At 42.0% G+C, this 13782-nt stretch overlaps 2 protein-coding genes across 2 annotated transcripts in view; both read left to right on the forward strand.

The window, feature by feature from the left end:
• Positions 1 to 1939: 1939 nt before the first annotated feature.
• LOC146184583 (antimicrobial peptide microplusin-like) lies at positions 1940 to 9879 on the forward strand. Its single transcript, XM_084608817.1, has 5 exons — positions 1940 to 2053; positions 5263 to 5324; positions 6724 to 6819; positions 9078 to 9104; positions 9759 to 9879. Exons 1-5 carry the CDS (start codon positions 1981 to 1983, stop codon positions 9813 to 9815), a joined length of 315 nt encoding a protein of 104 aa, XP_084464943.1. The 5' UTR covers positions 1940 to 1980; the 3' UTR covers positions 9816 to 9879.
• Positions 9880 to 13125: 3246 nt separating this feature from the next.
• Positions 13126 to 13782, forward strand: part of LOC146184584 (O-acyltransferase like protein-like) — a 59775-nt gene continuing 59118 nt past the window's right edge. Inside the window, exon 1 of the mRNA XM_084608818.1 lies at positions 13126 to 13354. Within this exon, the coding sequence (XP_084464944.1) occupies positions 13126 to 13354 (229 nt within the window). The remainder of the gene's footprint in view (positions 13355 to 13782) is intronic.

Raw genomic sequence — 13782 nt, forward strand, 5'->3', positions numbered from 1 at the left:
GTTTCCTCTTATGTTATAATTTATTTGCTTATTTACTGTTGAAATATATTGGAGAAAACGAAGTTAATGCTTGAGGCTTCGAGCCAAACACTGCCCAGTTTTAAAAGCATTATGTTGAAATTAGGAAAACCACATTCGTGCATGCAATTAGTACTGAGCAGGGGCAATTTTTGCTTTATAGACGCGCATAAAACTTGCATGAATCTATACAAGGAAATACGTTCAAATCAGCGTCATAGACTACAATATAATTGAACACAGGAGCGAAGCTAAGCCATCTGGTGTTGCGTTTCACTCCGTTCTTTTTACTACTTTGAAGAGAACGCTCAGGGTATAAAATAAGGGGTTCGAGAAGATGGCATATGCTATATTATTGTCTCTCAAGTGTCGTTCAGCAGATTGCGGCAAAAACGACATGGAGGCTGTTCCAGTCGGCTGTTTTTCGGGGAAGAATGAGCAAAAGCAGCGGTTCAAGTAGCCAAGCAATATGAAAAGGATGAGCAGTGCAATTATATGCGCGAAGCGAGGGGGGGGGGGGGGCGGTATATGGGTGGGGGTGGTTGAGCGAACTATGAAAGTCTTGCGTAAAAGCAAAGGCTAGCATTGCGACGACGAATGCCATGGCTCAAAAGATTGGATTCAGGTTTTGTTACTGTTACGGTGGTATTGAAACAATAGTCAGAATGATTGAATTTTGCTGCGCGCTTCTCTAAAGCTTCAAGTGCATAAGCGAGATAAGTTTGATTTCGGTGCAATATGAGAGATCCATATTATTCTCTACACCGCATGAGCGCCTTCTGTGCGAGGGATTCTACGGACCGCGGTGCGTTTCGCGCGTGATTCGTAAGAAATTAGAGAGATATGTTCGCTGATGATACGACGTTTGTTATGTAAGAACGACAAAAAATATGACTAGCTAAAGCTACATCTCTACGAAATATACACATAATAAAGGTCCCATCAGCCATATGAAAACATTCATGTAATTGCTTTTAAGCACGCAAAAAAAAATAAAAACGAGAACAGCAAGTCAGTGATATTGAATTTTCGGTCAGTAATTCTGGAAATTGCTGATTTATATTTTCATAACGTCGTATCTTTTCTTAAATAATGAAACTTGATAACCTAAATTTTGCTTTTATGTTCCGCGCGTTTGACGATTTTCTTTCATGTGAAGCGCAAGCACATGTGCTTAAGCAGATGGTTGTTGGTTGGGGGGTATTTTTTGTACATATAAAGGATCCTTGAATATTATTCTCCGTCAGCTCTAATAAAGTGTACTTGATAAATGATGAACGTGATGGTTCGCCATGTGGGCCGCTTATTGTTCAGATAACCCGAGTACGTGCTTCTGTACTTTCTCTGTATTATCGCCCACGCATTACCTTCTTTTCAGAACTTACATTGAGCCGCTTTCGTGAAGTAAGCTGAACCTGGCCATAAAGTGAATAAAGAAATACCAGGCTCCTGGAGCCCCACGTGTGGTATCATATAGACGCGGCGACGTGTTTTTTTCGTAGCAGCACGTCGTTGATTCCATTAACTTCTCGGAAATATCGTCGTTCACTTACAGCACGGTTTTCCCCTCAAGAATACTTCGTTTGTCTTTCGTCTCGGGTTTAATTTTCGACAAGCGACCGACATCGAACACTAAAGAAAGAGGCAATCGGAAGACAAGACGTTGCTCAAGAAATACGCCCGCCTCAACTTTAGGCACGTGCTTGCCTATAACCTTGGTGTTTTGCACGTTCTCGAGCAGCACGGATAGCCAGAATTCTCTCTCTTTTGATTCCGGCAGCAGATTGTGTTCCGTGTTAAATTTTTATCTCTGCTTGTTTTTATCTGTCTGAAGACAGAAGCTTCTTGGGATACGAGAGAGGGGGCCCGCGTCGTCCTTATAAACGCGCAGCCCCGCCGTCGAAATCCACGAGGAGCTTCGCTTCCGAGTCCAGATCCTGCAGATTTCAAGCGCCCGCAGCTATGAAGACGCTTGCTCTTGTTCTAGTCCTGTTCGCCTTCTTGGGCTGCGTCGCCGGCGAGTCCGCTTCATGCAGTAAGTGCAGGCACTCTCTTGCTAGTGCAGAATGATGCTCAAGTCTATGCGTCTCAACAATCTCAAAAACAATCGTTTCTTGCGAGTTTAAAGCACCTGACTATATTGCTTCTAGGCTCAGTTGGTAATCATAACATTAAGAGCGAGTATTTGATTAGCTTGCATGTGTTGGCAGTTTCGTAAACTTTGCAAAATGTGATATTAGTGCAAGGAGATACCACTTATGCGTGGTGTAAGGTGTGTATATGTTGTTAGATACATGGTAGTAAATATCAGTTAGATAACTGTTTCAGTACGCTATTATTTTAAGTTATAATGTGCATACCTAATGTTGCGGGCGTTTCATTACATTTCTGCTAGATTCCTAACATCAGTGGTATGTTTATAGCCTCGTTAGGCAATGTCATCGGCCGCGGTGGTAATCGTATCGGGGCTTTTTGAAAAAGAACCACATCAATAAGAGCGAGTAAAGAAGGGAAGTATATACCACTGCGCAACGAAGAATTCAAGAATTTCATGCGTTGGAGAAATAAATAAAATACTTGCGCCCTCGGTGCAGTCTTTGTTTACGCGTTCGAGCTTCTAAATAAGCAAAATTTTTATACAGCCACTGATAGCGTAGCTCTTAATAATACCAGAACTGGTGTAGCAAATACTCGATTTCGCAAGCACATCTGGCCGTCATCTCCAAAGGAAAAACAGCCGATTTAGTACGTCAAAGTATTTTGGTATGCAATTCGCTAAATTAGCACGCAAAGGGCCCGAAAATATGTTTAGCTCTAAGTCATTTTGCAGAAGACCATTCGGCACGTACGTGCTCCACGTGTAGAGGGAACTGCAAGCGTGGTGGTCAGGGCTGTAGCACCCGAAAACGGAAGGCGCTGCCACAAATCAGGGGCACGGGAGAGGTCTCCTTTAATGTCGCAATAAATGAGCAACTTCTCCGCTAGGCTAGAGAGCGACGCTGTCCACTCTATTGTCCCTGCCTTTCATTGGCGGACACTCCAGTAGTTGTACATTTGTTCGACTGGAACTAAGCACTTTTGCATCTTTCAGAAATACTGGAACGCACAGATTTCAAGCTACTGGTGAAATATTTCGTATTTCGCTCTATCAATCCCTCTTTCGGTAGCATAAAGTATGTTGCATGGCGAATCGGCGCGGCATGAGTATCATCAAGTAGTTCGAGTAGCGAATCAGGTGCTCTCCTATCCGGTAATTCGAGCAAGGGAAACAGCGTATGTTCAAACTCATTTTAACCAATCCAATGGGGTCTCAGATATAGGAACAGTATTGGAATAATTGGAATAATTTCATGAGGTTCGAATAAAGCCCACTATTTGTTTTTGTTGTTTTTGTTATGACTGCTCTAAAACAGGGCCCACACTACCCTACCGCTGTGTACCATCATGGAGGCCGCGAATGTAGAGCGCTCGGGATGCTGAATTCGGCTCCACAGCATTATCCATTCGTATGGGATTCATAATGTCCATACGTCTTTAAGTCTGAACAACGCGGCACAACTTAAGAGTGTCGGCAAATCTTTTCCTCATGCCCGACCTATGAAGCCGTGATTCATACATAGACGTCACCTATCTCACGTCCCGAGGTGTAGCTCTGGCTTTATCTATTTCCTCATCAGTTGGAAAAGGTAATTGACTCGAACGTGCAACTTGGCAGATGTAAAGATAATATATTAACATCGGGCTTCAGCAGTCCAGCTGCGTTTTCTAACAGCTCTATAACTCTCTATAAGTTCTAACTCTATGGGTCATATCGCCGAAGCGCAGGGGCACCGCAGGTGCTCCGATATTTCCCACGGTCGCTCTTTCTCATCACATATTAGTGCATTTAGCGTGTATTAGTAGCTGCAAATTTTCTATACGTATTTCATTTGGCTGTTAGCTGTATCATTCGTATTATATTCGGCTTGGAACAGGTCTATCACAAAACCCATTAATTAGGCTAAGATGCAACCGAGACAACGCGCAATAGACGTAAATCAGCCGGTGATTATTTTTTCGTCTCACATATCCTTTTTTTCGTCGCTTTAATTGGCCTAATTCCCCAACTTATTCGCCGATTAAAAAAATCGAACCAATACATATAACACAAATATCTCCGCCCTAGCTACAACATCAACTTCCCGCACGCCGTGGCCTTTCGCAATGCGCTAGAAGTAAAGTTTCCTAGTCATAATAGTGCTTCACAGCCCCCAAGCAAAATCTCTCGGCCTCAGAGCAGTCGGCTACGACACCCCGCTATAAAAGAGTGGCATATCGTCATGCGACTGTCGCTCCTATCGACCGAGTGCCCCACGTGAGCATCATGTTTCACTCCGTGTAAGCACCCATGTGCAAGCACAGAAATGCACCACCGAATAGCATTCTTCATAAATACGGACAGCTTTCTTCTTAAATCATTCTTAAATACCTGCCCTATAAGCCGATATTTTTTGCCGTTTCCATGCAGGATGCTTCGTCTGGTATCGAGGCTTCGGCGGCAGCCGTGATGTCATATACGGCAGTTGTAAAGCGTAAAGTGCCGTAAGATGGACATAAAACGCTTCCTTAGAATATAACCCTAGGGCCTGTAGGTTAAAATTCATTTCAGCCTAATCTAATCTTTGGTAGTCGTCCATGCCGGCTGGTTCATTCCGGCTGTACACTAATCAGACAGTAAGGTTGAAAAGGGAGTAATTTTCATAAAACGATTATGTTATCCCTTCCTTAGTGGCATATAAATGATCCTGTGAATTTCCAAGGAATTATTTTCTTCTTTTTGCAAACCGAACCAATCTCGACAAACTCGTGTGGGCTTTATTACTCGGAGCGTAACGCGTGTCACCACTGACAATAGACTGGCCAGAAATTCTACGCGCATTTAGTACATTTCCAAACCAAATTAGATACATCCAAACACCGAGTATGAATCGCACGATCCAGGCGCAGGGCAGGTTGCGTTTAAGGTGTAGCATTAAGCTTCGAGGTGTTCTCCCTTTAACAAATTTTCACCAACAAAGCAATACATTTACGTCATAAGCTTCTTTTGAGCAGTTTAATGTCTTATCTTTGGCCAAGCTCGCCTCTGAACTTGTGAATTTTGTCCTAGCACATACTATCGGTGACTCGCTGCGCATGGGTGATTTCGACATAAATGCTTCTAGCTTCAACATTTCTCACCATGCTGTTTCTTCCGTGACCTTGCAGAGCTGGACGACAAGGGCCTGAAGGATTTGGTGACCTGCGTTAAGGAAAAGGTTGAAGCCGAGGTGCGCGGTTTTTATACCTTGTCTTGTCTATCAAATTCTCGTGGTCAGTTCAATGCATTTGATAAAAGTAAGACTGCGAATCTTCCTCTTTCATCGCAAAATACTTTGTTTTAGCCTGCAAGTAACGGCGTCTCAAAGTGATTTGTTTGACGCATAATAAAACTTCTCATTCAAAACTGTAGGTGTATACAGCTATCCTTTGTAATTATTTATTTCATTGCCATGAACCTATATATTATAAGTGCTTAAATATTTAATAGACAGGACCGCGGTGCGCGTGCGGCTGCACGCGGACGTTGTAAGCGCCTCCATATCCATAGCTGTGCAAATACAGGTGTAGAGAAGGAATTCGGTTGCGTCTGACATTGTCTTGCGAAAGCAATTTTGGTGAAGTCTTTCCTCGGCCGACATGACCGACGGGACACCGTCTGTTCATGCTATGGCCTTATATGTTTTCATGTCGTTCCACATATAAATAGGATGCGTACATGACTCAAGCTTAACCTTGAATTTCAAGACTAGCAACTTAAACCTTTACATTTTACTACATATACTTTATCTTCTACAGCCGTCTGCAGGCGAAGCTTTCGAAAGAGGTTGTCGCTTGCTGTGCAGAATTCGTTGCGTATTCGCATAGCAATAAGGATGCGAGCGTTTGAAAACATGCCGCAAATTCCAGTCGTGAGAATCGTCCTAACTGGTTAGCTTAGTGCACTCGATGTATGCAAATTGGCAGCTCGCCGGACAGAACTCAATACTTGAAGCACAAACTCGTGGTTAGTTTGAATAGTTCGATTGTGCCGTAACCGAGAGGTCGTAACTGAGAGTAACACACAAACAAGAGGCCAGGTACTTGAGGTAGTGGTTGAAAATGCGAAATTAAGGGGCAACATACACAAAGCTTAGCTTAATAGCCTGTCTCACCTAGTGTAATGCACCGTAGCGGCAGAAATAAGCGAAAATGAGGTAATAATCCGTCTTTAGTTTCGATTCGAACGTCCCTGTACGCGAGCGATATGACAGTTTAAATGGTGTCCGCCGGCTGATGGCAAACACAGTAGCAATGTTACTAAAACCGAAGCCATGCACTTTTCCCTCCATCAACACTATGTTGCTGAATTCTGGTAATGCATACATAAAAATAATATTGTGATGGTAATTAATATGCCTTCCGTTGTCAACCTGTAGGATAGCAATGGTTCAATCTTCATTTCGCGCTGTGCGATATTATAAACCTAATATGGTTAATATTGATTACTGGACCGGTTAAAGGAGTTTCGTTTCAGAGAGCAACGATGTCCACAGTCTGTTTTCTTGCTGAAGTGTTAGCGCTATACGTATACGTGGGCGTAGTAGTTGTTGCAATTAGTGTTACTGCCATTATTTTTTTCTTGGACAGATTTTGGGCAAGATGAACGCTGTGGTGAAAGACCTGCATTGCGAGGACTTTGAATGTGGCATCAAGAAGGTGTGCACTGAGCACAACGGCGATCTGGTGAGTTTTGCCCACCACGAGAGCAACATGGCCAATTAGAAGTCTCTATGTATACGGTCACCGGACATGTGATTGCTGAAAGAGCATTTTGTTCAAGAAACAAGACCGAGGCGCTAAGCGCGATGCGAAAAGAACTAAACCTAAGTGTTCTTTCTTCAGAAGGCTTCCGCTGCATAGCTTTTATGATTGATTGATAAAAATAAAGGCGCGGGACAAGACAAATTTTCTCTTTCTTCAAAAACCTCTGTACCACTCTTTTATAGCCGTGCAGCTGCGCTTAGGTTAGTACTTACTCCTTTATTTCAAACACGCTTGTCATGGGCCTCATTTTCATAAGTCAGGCAATCTTGAAAACACTCAAGTCTTCCAGAAGAACATCACTGCAACGCTATTTGCATTGAAAGTGCATGATGGCAAGCAGTCGGTCAGATGTCGGTCGGTGGTGTGCAACATACGCCACAGGTGAGCAGAGGCGAATATCAGACCACAGTTGGCAGATGTTTAAAAACAGAATACGTGTTAAATGGGAGTTGTGTGAAACGACGTGAAGGCAAGAAAACAGATTTCTGTAGATTTAATTGGGGTCATCCTCTTACAAAATATAGTATTGTAGGTGTGTGCATAATATATGACTATAAATTTATTGCGTGTATATATATATATATATATATATATATATATATATATATATATATATATATATATATATATATATGAGGAACTCAGAAGGCTATGAGGGCTATGGAACGAAAAATGGTATGGGTAACATTAAGAGATAGGAAGCGTGCAGAGTGGGTCAGAGAAATAAATCAAGTTACTGATATTCTAGTGCAAATTAAGAAGAAATGGGCATGGACAGGACATGTAGGGCGAAGAGAGAATAACCGAAGGTCGCTTAGGGTAACAAACTGGATTCCAAGGAAAGGAAAGCGTAGCAGGGGGCGGCAGAAAGATAGGAGGGCGGATGAGGTTAAGAAGTTCCCAGGGGTCAAGTGGATGCAGCTAGCACAGAACCGGGTTAATTGGAGAAATATGGGAGAGGCCTTCGCCCTGCAGTGGGTATGATGGTGATGATGATGATGATATGAGGAATTTTGCAAATTGGAAGCGTTGAAAGGTTTAAATGTATCATTATTATGTGATATGGTGCACAGCTCGTAACCTATATTTGAGAAGAACGTGTCGGAAATAAACACGCGTATGATTTTGCACCAGAACTGTGACTCAACCACTCTTGGTGCAGGGTTCCGGGGGTGTGATATTTATTCGCTTCCCATTTAGTGCTAGTTAAAGTGGAGGATAATTTACGTAGGGAGTAGAACCGACGACATGCGTTCCTTTGATCGTATTTCGTTAATTCTAAGTGCATGCGTCCACCGAGATGCGAGGCATATCGTCAGCCTTCATTTCCCCCAAAAGCAAACCAATTAAATACTTTTAGCAAACCAATTAAAGACGTTTAACACTTGATTAAACTTTGTGTTAGCCTCTCAATGCAGGAACTTCACACATTGAAAAGGCGATATTAAGACACTGCCGTGTCTACTGTTAAGGCGACGCCTAAGCGTCCTTCTCAATCTAACGTCCGTCCTGGAATGTTAATATAATTCTTATCGCTTTTTTCATTTTCCAATGTATAACGACGCAGAGACGATTTCAATAACTGAGACTTTACTATTCTCTGACGCCCCATATTGCATACTTTAATATCTCGTATGTTCCACAAAGCTATTCAATGAGACCGTGTGTCAATTCAAATTTTTTATCGCCTTAGGTACGAAGTTAAATCACTCTATCTATGTATTAACTGTTGGTGCTTATTCATATATACGGTGCAGAACAGAACGGCGCATTTGGAGTTAACATTCAGTTTGCTGTAAAGCCACTTGCACTGCAACATCGCAATTCCAAATAAATGCATAATATATGGCTATTCTCCAAGATAGACCGTCATACTCCGAACATCCAGTAGGATTTTGCTACAACACGATGAAAAACGAACCCCCGCGACGACGTTTACAATGAAGCCGTTTTTGTTATTCTCCACAGCAAATGTGGGATCCTGCGTTTTCTGTTTACATTTTATAATCACTGTAAGCAAGCACTGTAATTGTGAATTGGTGCGGCACAAATCGACTACACTTCAGTGTTTCTTTTTTTTTCAGAGGAAATTGCTACTTGTGAAATGAATGCATCTGTACTTTTAATCTACTTATATAGATGCTCTCAATGAAACATGCTCATTTTATTATTTTCAGGAGAAGGGGTCGAAGGGAGCTCTGACGGTAAGTTGTTCCAAGCTAGCTCTAATGGAAAGTGGCCGAAGTCTGCGTTAGTGGTGTTCTTAAATACGCAGTTAATGAGCTATTTGAAATCTTGAAGAACTAGCAAAGTTAGTGTTGAAATATTTTTTTATCCATGTTGCTGCTCTTTCATAAAAACTTCGGAACTGGGAACGTCGGTATCAATTGCCATATGCATCTCTTGCATGATGAGTCTTGTATCCAACTCTATTTCCCAGTCCCATGCTGTAGTCTCACAAAGGTGTAATGTCAGTTGAATGGCAAGGGTTAAATATCTATGATTAACTATATGTAAACTCCAAAGCTCGCCTAGTGAAGCTTTTCTCCACAGTACTGATCTGAAATTTGGATAATCTTCATTTTTTATTTGTGCGCACTACCCGGATAAACTTCTCAGATAAATGAATACCTACAGGTTTGTTGTTTTCTGTCCGCTTTATACGCATACAAAGTTATAACAATGGCACTTACATGTCTGGATTGTGTTTGCCGTGGATCCTGAAATTTTTGCTCGGGAATATTTCATTTTCTTTTTCATTGAGGCAGCTTTTTGTTTCACAATGAAATCAGAACTGTTCAATAAGTGTCCTAGTCTTACATGACGCGAAATAATATATCCTCGTTGTCCCATTTCAGAGTGAGGAAGTGGAGAAAGTGCGCTCCACCTTCAAGACATGCCTCGGAAAAGCCTAAAGCTGACTTTGGTGACACAGTTCACAAATGAAGCACTGAAATAAAGTTGCTCACCCCTTAGCAGCAAAAAACTTGCTTTTAGATGTCCTTCAGTGGCCACTAGGCAGTTTATAGCTGCTATGGGAACCTTTTCGCTGCCAAGTCAAAATCATGTCTTCTGTATTCTGTAGTTCTGCATGCACTCTTTATACATTAAAAGAAGCTGTATATATATATATATATATATATATATATATATATATATATATATATATATATATATATATATAGACTTAAAGTAGTTGACACACGGTAGAAAAGACAACACTTTATTCCGACGTTTCGGCCGGGGTCCGGCCTTTGTCAAGGAATGTGTGACATTCCTTGACAATGTGTGTCACGCGTGTGTGTGTCACGCAATGTGTGTCACACATTCCTTTGTCAAGGAATGTGTGACACACATTCCTTGACAAAGGCCGGACCCCGGCCGAAACGTCGGAATAAAGTGTTGTCTTTTCTACCGTGTGTCAACTACTTTAAGTCTATGCCCTACCGAACCCATTTGAGCTTCAACCCCCTCCCTATATATATATATATATATATATATATATATATATATATATATATATATATATATATATATATATATATATATATATATATATATACACATACATACATACATACATACATACATACATACATACATACATACATACATACATACATACATACATACATACATACATACATACATACATACATACATACATACACATGTGACAAATAGCTTCATACTGTTTCCAAGTTTATCTGGAGTCGACGTTTCGGCAGGAATATATATATATATATATATATATATATATATATATATATATATATATATATATATATATATATATATATATATATATATATATATATTACTCTGCAGCGCCATAGATGAGTTTCTACAACCGAAGCTATGACCGCAGTATTCCCAAAAAGAAAATCGCATCATCTGGGGAGTTCGCTAAAAGACAATAGCGCTCCAAAATGAACATATGCCGGGATTTATTGAGGCCAGCAACGCCACATCCTATTTGAAGGAGGCGGTGAGCGTGTCTGCTCAATTCCCCAACATTCTTGAGGCAGGAAGTCGTTAGGCAAGACAAACGGCGCCTTAGTTCGACGACTCGTGAAGTGTCTCCCTTTCTCTTGTGGAGTCAAAGGAAGCACTTATACAGATATACCGGCCGCATTGTCCTCACTCAGGAGTCAGACTGAAGGGAAAAGCTTAAGGGGAAATGTCAGCTGATTGGCATGCCCACCTGCCTCTTTCCAGAAGGATATTCTCGTCACCATCTCTACCCTCAAAGGCGCCGTCGGTGTATGTTTGTCATTTACGGCCAGCGTTATAAATGATTTAAGAGCAATACTGAGTTCTCGCGGCAGCCTGACTAAGTAGTGTGAAGTTCAGCTTTTGTCAAAAATTCAGAGCTCATAGGGTTTGCTTTTAAGCCGTACGATGTGGCTTTTTAATCATCGCAGAAATTCTAGCCATTGGAGAGGGTAGGGCTAAACATCTGATTGCCTTAAGCAAGTTTGGAAACCTGGGATTCCATTACGAGCCACATGATAAGGCTCACAAGCAAGCCCCTTGGGCGCTAAACGTTTCGCAAGGGCTGTACATTTAAGTACTTGAAAGTGCCACGCGAATATTCTTTAGAAGACTGAAGTAGGCGTAGTTTCATAGTTTAAGATAGCATATATAATCAATGTTAAAGTCATGCTTTTAGCCGTACATCCTGCCCCATGCTTCCCCCACGCAGCTCGTAATTAATCAGCTTCAAGCTCACACATCAATCCTCGGCGTAAGGCAGGGCACCGCGTCCCTCTGAAACTGTTGCATAACCTTAAATAACAGACATTTACGTTCACGATACACTACTCCCGCCGTTCTTCTTTGTTTGATTGAGATCTGAACATTTAACGAAAAAAAAAAGATTCATTTAATTCCATACAACCTTGTTACATTGAATGACAAGCTTGAAAAGACGTAAACACGCTTGAAACTTGAGCAAGCGCTCAGACGCCCACCACGCGCTGTATACATAGCTTTGAGAAATGATTTTTTACTTCGGGAGTTCAAGAGCCCGCCCTAATCGGGCATGAAGAAGTTCAATACTGCTGGGTATTAGCGATTGCAGTTAGAACGGTGGAACGCTTTGTGTTTACTTCTCCTTGGCCTGGACATGGACAGCAGAAAAACTCACCACTTGCAAGACAAAATTGCTTTGCGTACATTATGTGGAGATTGATTTTTAGTTTTATGGCGCCGTCGAGCTCGTGTAAGCTATTGTCTGATGAATGCCAAATGTTTCGGATCGGCCATGAAGGGAGCAGACTGACCACAGATTTTCAAGGCCTAAAATCGCCCAGAAAGGGCATTCGAGACAATGTGTCTCTACCTAATATAGATACATGCACGAGGCTAGTAATTACTAATTTGAAGGGGTCAGATTTGCAAATAATTATCACTTCTTTACATATAACAGATATCTAATAAAATCTTATCCACCTTCTGCTAATGGCAGTACCAAAGGCATATGATCGACGTATTCAGCAATACAGTTTATAGGCGCATTGCTCCCTCGCTAGACATCTTGTCTCAAATTTCTCTAAGATTCTGTGCGAGGGCGCTTTTTTTTTTCTGGATTGCAGTTCATATCGTTCCGTGCTGTAGTTGTCGAATAAAAATGCTATAAAATATATACACGAAGATTCAGGCGCAGCAGCCTCATGTATCCTTCGTGACGTCTCTCATCAGACGTGGCGAGAAGTATGGGTATTCAGGTACACGTTGAGCCACCCAATTTCGCACAGTGCCTTGCGACACCCTTCTCCATTTCAAAAATGGGCCAAGGTTCTGCACTCAGATCAATCATGGCGCTTCGCTGCGAACTATGCAGGCGCACGGGGTGTCGTTGATCAAGACGCTGAGCACACAGCGGATCGAGGAAATGAACCGCGTTGACTCAGCCGCGCTGCCGCTGCTGCTGCTGCTGATCTCGAGTCCCACCCGCTTCATTTAATCTTCTTACCCGGCGTTGCCATGACAAAACCCGCAGCCTGATTCGCCAGCGTAAGGTGCCGTTAGACAGTTTTCCCCAGGATATAGTAAAGAGGACATCGGTAGTTTTGCCTAAGTTAACTGCAGACTACACTAAGGCGACTGGGAGCAGACTTATGTTTACCATCCTCAAGCACAGGTGGATGCTGCCTGAGTCTCTCTGTAATTAGAGCTTGCTGATAACATAATATGTCCAAGCAGTAGCGTGATCCAGTTAATATGGCGCAAAGCATGAGGTTGATTTGTCTAGCGGCTATTGTAGCTGCGGCGTCGGCTATGAAATTCGATTTCACCTCGTTCGACCCGAAGATAATTTTGGACAAAATAAGGGACACGATGGAGATGTTGATGAGCATGCTTTGGGTGACCGGCGCGTCTCCACAATGTGCGAAGACTCTGAAGCGACTGATCCATGACACCTTTGGCGGCAAGATTTGGGCTCTCTATGGTAAGTATCTTCTAGAACTTACTGGTTTAAAATTTACCTTTCTATTGATTTTTCTACCTGTCATTAGTATACGGAGCATGGGTGTGTTTTTTCTAGTTTATTTATTCTCTTTCTATGCCTTGTGTACCTCCATGATAAGGCAATGCCTCGATATGTTTGCAAAGAGATTTTAGCAGCGGCTTTTGTGAAAGCTACTTTCACGGCTTTCTTATTACGCAGCTGTCGACCAATATTTACTGCAGACTGAAACATTCCGTAGGTAAATAGCTACTGATGAACTGTTTCACCAGTGAGTACGTGCAGTATGCCAAATTGCTCAAATATTTATTGAGAAATATGTGGTGCCATTTGCGTGTGATCAATGCTGCTTTTAAATAGTTGAAAGCAATGCGCCACTATGCAAAAAGTAAGCACGTTCAGTCGGTTGA

Source organism: Amblyomma maculatum, chromosome 7, assembly GCF_055883805.1.
Source record: "Amblyomma maculatum isolate TAMU_Amacu chromosome 7, ASM5588380v1, whole genome shotgun sequence".
Taxonomy (NCBI): domain Eukaryota; kingdom Metazoa; phylum Arthropoda; class Arachnida; order Ixodida; family Ixodidae; genus Amblyomma; species Amblyomma maculatum.

Coding starts and splice junctions, on each gene's coding strand:
- LOC146184583 (XM_084608817.1), top strand. CDS start 1,981: ATGAAGACGCTTGCTCTTGTTCTAGTCCTGTTCGCCTTCTTGGGCTGC. Junction 2,054..5,262: donor CGGCGAGTCCGCTTCATGCA/GTAAGTGCAGGC, acceptor GTGACCTTGCAG/AGCTGGACGACAAGGGCCTG. Junction 6,820..9,077: donor CTGAGCACAACGGCGATCTG/GTGAGTTTTGCC, acceptor TATTATTTTCAG/GAGAAGGGGTCGAAGGGAGC.